General features: G+C 56.4%; 1 protein-coding gene across 3 annotated transcripts in view; it reads right to left on the minus strand.

Annotated features, from left to right (window-relative positions):
* Positions 1-11,725, minus strand: part of UHRF1 (ubiquitin like with PHD and ring finger domains 1) — a 33,280-nt gene extending 21,555 nt beyond the window's left edge. Inside the window, exons 1-2 of one of the 3 annotated variants that reach the window (XM_075998372.1) lie at positions 11,569-11,725; positions 10,136-10,298 (exon numbers count right to left, since the gene is read on the minus strand). In XM_075998372.1, coding sequence (XP_075854487.1) covers positions 10,136-10,288 — 153 coding nt within the window. In that variant the 5' untranslated portion in view covers positions 10,289-10,298; positions 11,569-11,725. Of the gene's footprint in view, positions 1-10,135; positions 10,299-10,967; positions 11,089-11,568 lie in introns of those variants that run through there. The other 2 variants (XM_075998371.1, XM_075998370.1) reach the window with 2 other exon arrangements.

Consider the following 11,725-nt stretch of genomic DNA (forward strand, 5'->3'; position numbering starts at 1 on the left):
AGACCCATTGTGACAACCACAAATGTCCCCAGACGTTGCCCACTGCCCAGGAAGAAGATGGGGCAACAGGTCCTCAAAGGGCAGCTCTCTCTCTCCCTTCCTCCTACTCGCTGGTGTCCACGCCCCCGGTGGCCAGTAATATGCAAATAGCACGAGGGGTCAAAGTGAGCCCCAGGGTCCAGGGTACCTCCCTGCAGGGGCTTTCACACTTCCTCCATCACACACCTGAGAACCTGAAGGAAGATGGCCCTTCTTCCAGAAAAATGCCTCTTCCCCTTCCCTAGCGCTGCCCCAATTCCTAGGTTCAGGTGATCCTGTCACCTCAGCCTCCCGAGGGGCTGGGACTGCAGGTGCAACCGCCACGCTGGGCTATCAGGAAAATGCCCTCGAGCACGTGTCCACCCTGCGTACAACAGCAGGGGCTCCAGGGCCCACGGACAACTGTTCCCCCCGCCCCAGCCAGCCCTGAGTGCCCATCACATGCCCAGTGGAACCACGGCACCAGCCCTCCACCACGGGACCAACTCTGACACCAGGCAAAGGTGGCACGGACGAGAAGGACAAGGCACGTCAGCCTGTACACGCGTGCTCACACAGCTTGGTTCACCACAGCCAGGTTTCAAACAGGCTGGTGTCCACCAACAGAGGGACGGATCAACACGACGTGGCCCATCCACACGTGGAACGTCACTCGGCCAGGAAAAGGGACGAGGCTCTGACACAGGCCACAGCGTGGAGGGACCTTGAGGACGTCATGCTCAGTGAGAGACGCCAGACACAGAAGGACACACAGTGTGAGACTCCGTTTATATGAAACGTCCAGAACAGGCAGATCCAGAGACGGGACGTGGATCCGTGGGTGCCGGGGGCTGTGGGGGTGGGGGATGAGGGTGTTAGCTGGGACGCAGGATTCCCTTTAGACGTGATGAAATGTTCTACAATTAACTACAGTGATGGCTGCACAACTCTTAAACGTACCTAAAATCATTGAACTCTACTCTTCAAATGGGTGAATTGAACGGTGTATAGGGTATATCCCAAGGAAGCTGTCAAAAATAGGAAGCAGCCCACTGGGAAAGGGTCATGTGCCGTCTGATGCCACTATGGGACATTCTGGAAAAGGCAACAACCATGGAGACACTGAAAGATCAGGAGTTGCCGGGAGCCAGGGCAGGGAGAGAGGCGGCGGCGGAGCCAGGGGATTTGGAAGGTGGCGGGACCTCGCTGTAGGAAACTACCATGGCAGACACGTGTCACGAATGTGTCACGACCACAGGACATGCAACACCCAGAGTGGACCCCAGTGAGAACCGTGGACTGAGCAACACACGCGTCTACGGAGGCTCATCCACCGTAACCAGTGCCCCGCTGTGGGGACAGGGAGCCTGTGGGACACTTGGTAGCTCCTGCTCACATTTGCTGTGAACTTAAACTGCTCTAAGAAATAAAGTTTATTAATTTAGAGAAGGGGGAAAGATACGTGGCGCGCCATGTAACAGATGAGGAGTCAGCAGGACACGAGCCAAACGGCACTTAAATGACGACCAGGATGGACTCGCACCCTGGGGCCTGGCGCCGCCACAGCTCGGCAGACGCCGCCGGCCACTGCTGGCACTCAGGGACAGGCCCTGGGCACTGCAGGTGCCAAGCAGCGTCCCTAGCCTTCACCACCTGCGCCAGGAGGACCCCTGCCCCCAGTCGTGACAACCACAGATGTGCCCAGTGAGAACTGCTGAGTGAGACAGGCCCCTATGTGTGTCCAAGGGACACAGACACGGGTGCTCGTCGGCATCACCGGCCAGCAAGACATTGCCACCCGCCCGAGTGCTGGCCGGCGGGAACGAGCAAGCTCACTGTGGCTCATCTGCGCCAGGGACCGTCACGCAGCCGCACGACAGCCACACAGTACAGGAGGGTAGCCTCCCCCGCACCCTCACAAGGAAATGCGGCAAATTCCGGAGGAGGGGGGCAGACAGCCCCAGCCCCACCGCCACAGAGTGCATTGGGAGGACTGGGAGGACTGATGGGCAGGCCAGCGGGGGGGCTGGGGGAGGTGCCACAAACCAAGTGACCTGGACAGCGGGAGGCGGCGGGAAAAACGGAACAAAGCCAGGAGGAAGCCACGTGGTCAGATCCTGTCCTGCCTGCCTGGGACAGAGACCAGGATGTGGACGCGGAGGGCGAGGGCTGTACTCTGGAGTGGCCGGGGAGGATCCGGCCCAGGGCCTTGGCCAAGCTTCACCAGCAGCCGCTTGGAGAGGAGCCGCTTGCTGGGCTAGGCCAGGGCTATGTCGGGCGGCAGGACCCGTCTCCTGGTACAAAGGTGCCAATGATAGGGACACAAACAGGGCGGGACGTGGGCAGGGAGTTCCGCTCCAGAACACAACTCATGAGTCAGTTAGGCTGCCTCCTGGTGTTGCTTCTAGAACTTACCAGAAGGGCCCCAAAGCAAGCAGGAAGAAGCTTGTACAACCTTTTGTGACAGGGAGTAGTGGATCAGTGCCACCTCTCCTGTGGAGCCTGCCCAAAAGCTGTGCACAGACGTTCAGGAGCCACAGGAGGGAAGGCCGGGCTCTGACTCCCCCAGTGATGTTCCCAACTCTGGCTGAGGGACATCCTAAGTCTGGGGCTGTGACTGAGGCCCTAAAAATCCCAGCCTCAGGCTAATGACCTTAATGAAAGCGCGGGGGGGTGGGGGGGGTGTGTGAACCCAAAGCACAGAAAGATCATGCCTTATTTTAGGGTTTCCAATGTTAAAAATTGAATCTTTGGGGGCCGGGCGCAGTGGCTCACACCTGGAATCCCAGCACCCTGGGAGGCCGAGACAGGAGGATCAATCACTTGAGGCCAGGACTGTGAGACCAGCCTGAGCAAGAGCAAGACCCTGTTCTCTACTAAAAATTGAAAAATTAGCCAGGTGTGCTGGTGCATGCCTGTAGTTCCAGCTACTCATGAAGATCACTTGAGTGAGCCCAGGAGTTGGAGGCTGCAGTGAGCTAGGCTGACACGACTGCACTCCAGCCTGGGTGACAGAGTGAGACTCTGTCTCAAAAAGGAAATTGAATCTGACTACCCGCATCATATATAAAAAAAAAAAAAAAAAAAAAAAAGGCCGGGCGTGGTGGCTCACGCCTGTAATCCTAGCACTTTGGGAGGCCGAGGCGGGCGGATTGCTCAAGGTCAGGAGTTCGAAACCAGCCTGAGCGAGAGCCCGTCTCTACCAAAAATAGAAATAAATTAATTGACCAACTAAAAATATATATACAAAAAATTAGCCGGGCATGGTGGCGCATGCCTGTAGTCCCAGCTACTCGGGAGGCTGAGGCAGGAGGATCGCTGAGCCCCGGAGATTGAGGTTGCTGTGAGCCAGGCTGACGCCACGGCACTCACTCTAGCCTGGGCAACAAAGGGAGACTCTGTCTCAAAAAAAAAAAAAAAAAAAACACCACTTTTTTTTTTTAATTAAACTTTTGGTGCCAACTGAATGCTTATTTATTTTTTATTTTATTTAGGCAGAGTGTCACTCTGTTGCCCGGGCTAGAATGCTGTGGCATCAGCCTAGCTCACAGCAACCTCAGACTCCTCACTCAAGCGATCCTTCTGCCTCAGCCTCCTGAGTAGCTGGAACTACAGACATGCACCACCATGCCTGGCTGATTTATATATATATATATGTATTTTTTTTTTTAGTTGGCCAATTAATTTCTTTCTATTTTTAGTAGAGACCGAGTCTCATTCTTGCTCAGCCTGGTCTTGAACTCCTGAGCTCAAAACAATCCACCCGCCTCAGCTTCCAGGAATACTAGGATTATAGGCATGAAACACCACGCCCAGCCCCAACTGAGTGTTTAAACAAAAAGTTTTAAAACCTGACCCCAGCACTTTAGGAGGCTGAGGTGGGAGGATTGCTTCAGGCCAGGAGTTAAAGACCAGCCTGAGAAAGAGAGAGACCCGGTCTCTACAAAAAAATAAAACAATTAGCCAGGCATTGTAGCACATGCCTATAGTCAGGAGGCTGAGGTAGGAGGATTGCTGAAGCCCAAGAGTTGGAGGCTGCATTGAGCTGACCATGCCACTGTACTCCAGCCTAAGTGAGAGGGAAACCCTGTGTCTTTAAAACACAAATGATGTACTAGGGTAGAGCTAAGTGGGTGGGGTAGAAAACAAGTATCAGGCACAGCTGAGGACTGTTGTAGAGGGCGATGGGTAGAGTTCCATTATACTCTTTATTCTTTGCTGATGGTTAAAATGATTACACATTTCCATGATGGGAAAGTGTTTAAGTCACTGAACCTAGTACAAGGAAATGTTCCTATTGAATGGTATCACAGCAGACCTAACTCAAGTTCGATTATTGTGCCCGGTAGAAGGAATGGTTTAATCTAAAACCCATCTAGTAGCCCCCGCCCATGCTGGTAGGAAGAAATCATCAAAAATTAAGCCAGGCGCGGTGGCTCACACCTGGAATCCTAGCATTCTGGGAGGCCGAGGTGGGCATATCGTTTGAGCTCAGGAGTTTGAGACCAGCCTGAGCAAGAGCGAGACTCCATCTCTACTAAGAATAGAAACAAATAATTGGCCAACTAAAATATATATATAAAAAATTAGCCGGGCGTGGCGGCTCACGCCTGTAATCCTAGCTCTCTGGGAGGCTGAGGCGGGCGGATTGCTCAAGGTCAGGAGTTCAAAACCAGCCTGAGCAAGAGCAAGACCCCGTCTCTACTATAAATAAAGAAATTAATTGGCCAACTGATATATATATAAAAAATTAGCCGGGCATGGTGGCGCATGCCTGTAGTCCCAGCTACTCGGGAGGCTGAGACAGAAGGATCGCTCGAGCCCAGGAGTTTGAGGTTGCTGTGAGCTAGGCTGACGCCACGGCACTCACACTAGCCTGGGCAACAAAGCGAGACTCTGTCTCCAAAAAAAAAAAAAAAAAAAAAATTAGCCAGGCATGGTGGCGCATGCCTGTAGTCCCAGCTACCTGGGAGGCTGAGGCAGGATTCCTTGAGCCCAGGAGTTTGAGGTTGCTGTGAGCTAGGCTGATGCCACGGCACTCTAGCCCAGGCAACAGAGTGAGACTGTCTCAAAAAAATAAATAAAGGCACCTACTCAACCTGTGACTCAACTGCACTCCAAGTAACGTAGCCCATGGCCACACTCAATCATACGCACAAAGACGTACATGTGAGGGTGTTCACTGCACCCTTGAACTTACTGGGGAAGAAACAAAAGCCAGAACCACCAAAAGGCCCAGCAATATCAAATAAATTGGTAAATGAGGTGTTAGAGGCTGCAGTGAGCTACGATGACGCCACTGCACGCTGGCCCAGGAAACAGAGAGAAATCCTGTCTCGAGAAAATAAGTAGGTAAATAAATTATGATGCATCCAAACAAAAGGTCTATTAAGCCACAGCAAGAACAAAGCAGCTACGGCATTGACATGGAACCATCACAGAGCTATTAAATGAAAAGTTCAGGGCAAAGAAAGGCACAAACACGGCACATTCTTACGTGTAATAAAAACATAGCGAACGTGCACAAATTCATCCCAACACCTCTGGAAGGAGGCAGCTTACTGCTGGGGGGACTCTGAGCACCAAGGCTGGGGGGACATTCACCCCTTGCTTCTTGGACGTTTGGGATTTCGTACCACAGGCATTGTGTAAAACCTGAATACACACGGACACAGTGGGACAACTAAGTAGGCCACTTTCTTTTGAAAATTTAGGCTAAAAGCTCACCACACCCACTGTTTCTGCCCACTTTCTAGCCCCTTGGGCCATAGTTCAGGGGTTATTTTTGAGGGTGTCAAAGGCCACCAGGAGGCACAACAGAGCAGGAAGTAAATGCCACCAAGCCTGGCAAGCGGCTCACAGACAGATTTCAGGGACAGAAACCAGACCGCAGGGGCCCAAGGAGGGCCGTGTGAGCCTCACGCCAGGAGGGACCCCCAGCTGCGGGGAGAGAACAGAGCATGTGCGGGGCCTGGCGGCCAGACCTGGGGGAGGGAAAGGAAGTGGGGCGTCGCTCTGCCTTCCTGGTGGCAGCCACGGCCCCCACCGTCGGGCCTCAGCCTGGCGGGGAAGAGCTCCAGGCCTCTGCGGCGAGCCCAGGTGCACGCAGGACAGACGGACGGAGACGGAAGGCATGAAGATTTACGAGGCAGGATCCCAGACGCGGCAGAGCAGGCACCTCGAAGACGGGCACGACCACTCTTGCCACGCCCCAGCACACCGTGGACAGATCACTAGTGACAAGTGAACTCTGCCCTCTGACCTTTCCTGGGCCACAGCTCAGGATTAGCCCAAGGGCAGCATTTTGGAGGTCAGCGCTGTCACAGTGATACCAAGGTGTCTGTCACTTGCACATTTTCACTCTCGGCCTCACACGGGACAGGAATATTCGGAGGCTGCCTGAGCAGGGACAGCACCACGCCGTCGCCCAAAGGAAGATGGCACCTGTGTTCCTGTGCTCTAAACCGTCCTCAGCTGTCAATCTCCAACACGGAACAACCCACGGACAGAATCCACTTAAGCGAAAGCTCTTTAGAATCCTCAGTTGTTTTAGAGGCCAGAGAGGGGTCCTGAGAGGAAACAATCTGGGAACACAACCCCTGACACCTAGAAAAACTCTCCCAGCACAGCGCATCGGGGACCTATTCTAGCACATTCCACAGCAAGGCTGTTCCTAACAGTAAAACCTGGACACACCAACGGAAGCTGGATCTTAGCACAGGGTCTAGCTCACGAACTGCAGGCAGGGTGGGACAATTCTGGCCTGCATCTGTTTCTATGAAGTGTGACTGGGACACGACCAGGCCTGTCCACTTACGGATCGTCTGTGGCCGCCCTGGGGCACACCAGCACGGTTGAGAAGCCCCCAGCAGGCTGGCCCACAAGGCCACAAAACTTACTGCGGGACCTTGTACAGCGAGTCTAGCTGACGCCTGGCTCAGAGGACGTGTCCTCAACGGGAGCGCGCCGGGAAGGCTGGCCGAGGTGAGTGGGGGTGCTGGTGGTGGGGACCCCCTCCCCCGCTTGTGCAGCCTGCGAGACAAGCCTCTGGTCTCTGTGAGGGCACACCTGGTGCAGCACTGTTACAGTGGCCCTTGCAAGGCCATTCCTGGGCCACCATCTCGACTAATGTATCAGCCTGACCTTAACGCAGCCTTTGCGACAGGCCTGGCCAATATAGCTGTTTTTCTAAATGGTCTACTTAAGTTAGTAGTTCTCAACGGGGGACTCTGCCCCCTAAGGACAGTGGAGACAGCTGTGGTTGTCACAGTGTGAGGGAGCCCCTGGCATAGAGTAGGTGGGGCGGGGACGTTGCTCAGCGCCGGCAGTGCCCAGGACACCCCGCACCGGAGCAGAAGGAGAGACCCCCTGAGCTAGTTTGGTTCATGTACTTTTACCATGACCCAGGCGTGGGCTCAGCCCTCGGCATCCCTGGCCTCACTGAATTCCCAGCACAGTGCAACGTGGCAGGCCACCATTAGCCCTGTTTGAAAAACAAACACAAGAGAGAGCTGGCATCGCCGGCTAGAGATGTGGAAAGGAAAGCGCAAAACATTGAGTTGCGCGTGCTAACAGCGCTTCAAACGCAGCTATTGTTATTTTTACGAACTGTCAGAGAAGAATAAAAGCTGCAGATGCCTCTCCCCCTGCCCAGGCTGGGGCTGCCAAAGTCCCTGCTGCCACTGGGCTCCCGCATTTCCGCCAATCAAGTAACACAACCGCCGCTTATTCAGCCCAGATGAACCTCCATATCCGAAAGGCAGGCCGGGCTCGGCTCTGCTCTGCCTCATGGTCTCATTCCACCTCGCTGCAGACCTTGGGCCATCCCCCCCTTAAAGACACAAGGATTGTGAACACTCTAGAACATTCTGTAATGACGAAAGCCCACTTGCACCCCCTGGAAAATGGAGCTGCTTTCTACTGCATCAGCCCAGTGAGCATGCAGGCTTCCTGGGCTGCGAGGGGCCACTGTCCCACCCCCGTGTGTGGCCAGGCCACTTCCTAGCCGAGCGACTGGGGAAATGGCGTCACCTCACTAAGGCCCAGAAAACAGAAACAGCTACAAGCTCCTTGCCGCGCGGGGAACGGCCGCAGGGGGCAGGAGAGGGGGGCATAAGTTCATGAAGATCTTTTCCTGACTACCAAAGCTGCCCGGCGAGAAGAGCTCAGTCTCAGAAACCAAAATCCTGGGCTGAAATCCCAGCTCCCCTCCCAGTCGGGATGAGTTCCCACTGCTCGTGTCCCGTCAATCAAAAGCACGTCGTGCGTGTCTAACAGAAGCTCTCCTGTCATTGCCACACTTTAAACTTACAGATGTGATACGCACTTTTGTGTGGATTAAATATGTCACAAGTGAAAGGACATGGGTATGGGTCATATGTAGACACCTGTCAAAATTCTCCAAATAGTCTGCCTAACGGCTATGTGTTTTACCATACACAAATTTTTAACTTAAAAAAAAAAAAAACAGAACCACAAATACCAAACTCTAGTCAACAATGCAGTGGTGATGTGTTTAGTGGTGACCCGGATGGGCATCTGTCTGCAAATGAACTTTACAACGCATCCCAGGAAACTGGGATTGCTGGATGAACAGAAAGATAGATCCGTGTGACAAACCTAACACATCAAAATGCCAGCAGTAAAGTCTACATGGGAGGAGGTGTGTTTAGGTGTTTCACCACTCTTTCAACTTCCCTGCATGTTTGAAATACAAAAATTAAAATGCTAAATCGGTGCCTGGCATACGGTGGGCACCAGATAATATTCCCTCCTGTGAACTTGATAGGGTGAGAGTCCAGCCCACCTGTGAGCCGGGCCACGAGCACGCAGGTTATCAGAAACTGTGTGAAATGAAGGGCAAAGTCAAGACGAGTCTGGAAGCCACCGCTGGAGACAGAGGGAGAAAGACCCAGTGGAGGCCCACTGAGGTCGCAGTCCTGCCTCTCCTCCCACACCCGCCGCGGCCCCAGCAAGTCCCCAAGTCCTGCAGGTCTGCTTCTCCTGGGAGGGCGGGTCAACTCGGATTCTTAAGACTCAAGTCATCGGTCTTTTACGGGAAGGAGACTAAGGAAGTTCTCCCAGGATACCACGAGCCGGAGAAATTAATCATCAGGAGTCAGCAGGCGGGATCCTTCCTCCCAGCCCCCAAAAAACCTGGCCAAGCCCAGATCATTTGTTTTTCAACCTAGACACCAGATGGCAGCAGTACCCAGTTCAAGATTCGACAACAACAAAGTCGGGCACACACAGCCCAACTGGCGACTTTTAATCCAGTTCCAGGAGTCTCTGTGGCCTTGTCTCCACAGTCCAGCCAACTCCAGCAGACGGGAGCCACACCTTTGATCTGAACCACCTTACCCCGCCGGGAAATCCCACTCCTGGGACGTCCCACTGTCCCCCAACGATGCCAACAACAGTAGAAACCCCAGGTGCCAATGGAGAACCCGTCCCAAACGCGGGCAGCTGCAAAATCCCAGGTGGCCATTTTAAATGCTACAAGGGCCCGGGAAAGAGAGAGACAAGCAGATCCCCTCTGAGCCCACATCGCCCCCCTTCACGGGCAGCCCCAGGAGAGCAGGCCCGGAGTGTCCGGAATTCCCAATTTGCAAACACCATCTCCAGACTGTATTCACAGCTAATCCAAATTTCTAGAAAACAGACTGCGCGTTTAACAAGCACAGGCTGGAGGCCATCAGTGTGCGTTTTAAAGAAAAACTGGCCCCTTCCGTCCTATCTGGGTGATGATCCAAACGCGGCCCTTCTGCGAAATTCCTCAGCCCTCTATCCACCACTTCCAACTTCTTTTTCTAGAAATTGTTTTGAGAGGGGCCTTAAAACAAAACAAAACAAAAAAAAACTTTAAAAGCCCAGACGCTACAGATTCTCAAGTGCAAGCTGCCTGCCCCAGGGTGTCGATCTGCGGGTCCCGCCTTTGTTCCTTCCTCTCGCAGGCATCTGAGGTTTCTGTGGACTTCTCCTTCCGGGACACGTGAAGCCGGATGGACGAGGAGGTGGGGGAGGAGAACGTTCCTGCTGGTGGCTGCCCAGGCGCGGTGCCTGGACCAGGCAAGAACAAAGGTGCCTGGCGGGCAGGCGGCCTGCAGGGCGGGTTTACCTGTTTGCCCCTGTAGAACAGCCGCTGCAGGCTGGGCTCCACGTGGAACAGCTCCTCGATCTTCTCCCGCAGCTCTTCCACTTTGGTCAGCCTGGACAGCCAGTTCACCGTGCGGGTCTTTAACCCGTCCATGGTCCGCACCCGGATCCACATGGTGACGGTGCTGTGGGGAGAGACGGCACGAGCCCAAGGTCAGTTGTGCTGGGCGGCCAGGCCACGCCACGCCACGCCACGGTGGGGTCTGGCTGCTTTTGTCCGGCCGGTGGACAGCAGGAACTCCCAGAGCGCCCTTTCAGCCTCCTGGTCTCCACACACCGCGAGTTCCGGCCCAGGCCGAGCCAATTAAGGACTTGATGTGCTAACGACTAGCAAGTGCTGAGGGCTGAGGGAGAAAGCGAGGGGAGCAAAGGGACTCAGACCAAAGTGCAACCCACCCCCCTTTCACAGAGGAAAACGCCTGCCACCGGAGGAGAAAGCAAGCCTCGGCTGAGGTCGCGCAGCCACCCTGTGAGCGGCCAAGTTGCCTCGTTCGTTCATTCATTCATTCATTCATTCATTCCTCCGATTCACACTGACGGAAGAGGGAATCCCAAAAGTCCGAGTCCGGCGCGGGCCGGAACTTCTGAAGTCCCAGGAGAACTCAACCAAGCGCGACTGAGAGGAAAAGACCCCACCCGAGACCCGCGAGCCCGGGACCCCTCGGTGCCCGCGCCCCCCACACTCCCGCACCGCCACCCTCGCGCGTGCGCGACTGGGCCCGCCCCGCGGTGGCCATGGCAACCGGCCGCCCCGTCCCGGCCGCCCCCGCGCGCGCGCGCGCCGAGCTACTCACCTCAGACCCCCACCTCCAGGCGGCTGGCGCTTCCCCGACCCCGGGGTCCCTCCCGCACTCCCACCGGCCCGCGCGGGTCGCGGCCAGCGAGCCCACGCCCACCCCCACCGCCGGGACCGGCCGAGGGGGCCCCCAGCTCGCCAAGTCCCGCCCCCTTCACTCGAGCCGCCTCTCTTACTGGCTCCGCCGCGGCCTGCCGCCCCGCCCCACTCGCCCCCCATTGGCCAAGAGGCGCCCGGGGAACTCAGGGCGCGCGAAATCGGGCTCGGGCGCGACAATTGAATCGCGGGGCGCCCCGCGCGCAGGCGCGGAGCCTGACATCCTCCCCCGCGGCTCGCCGGGCCCTCCCCCACCCAGCCCGCCCGACCCCCGCGGGGCTCCCCGGGACGTCGCTGTCGCCGCGGCCCCAGCCGCAGTGCCGGGCCGGGGGGCGACTCCCAAGGGCCGGCGGAGGCGGGAGGCCCCGGGTCCCAGGCGAGTGCGCGCGGTGGGCGTGCGCCGGTGTCCCGCGACCCCTCCCGGGCCCGCTCGGGGAAGCCTGGCGGAGTCCCCGCACCCGGGCGCCCGGTCCCGGCTGGCACCCGGCCGGCCCGCCGCTCACCTCTCCGGCCGCCGTCGCCTCTCGTCTGCCTGCGCGCCTGGCCCGGCCGGGGGTGGCTGCGGAGCTGCGTGCGTGGCCCGGACCCCGCGCGGATGCGGTGCGAGCCGAGCGCCCAGTCGGCTGTGCTGCCGCCGCGCTGCCAGCTGCTCTGATTTCT

Source organism: Microcebus murinus, chromosome 27, assembly GCF_040939455.1.
Source record: "Microcebus murinus isolate Inina chromosome 27, M.murinus_Inina_mat1.0, whole genome shotgun sequence".
NCBI lineage: Eukaryota > Metazoa > Chordata > Mammalia > Primates > Cheirogaleidae > Microcebus > Microcebus murinus.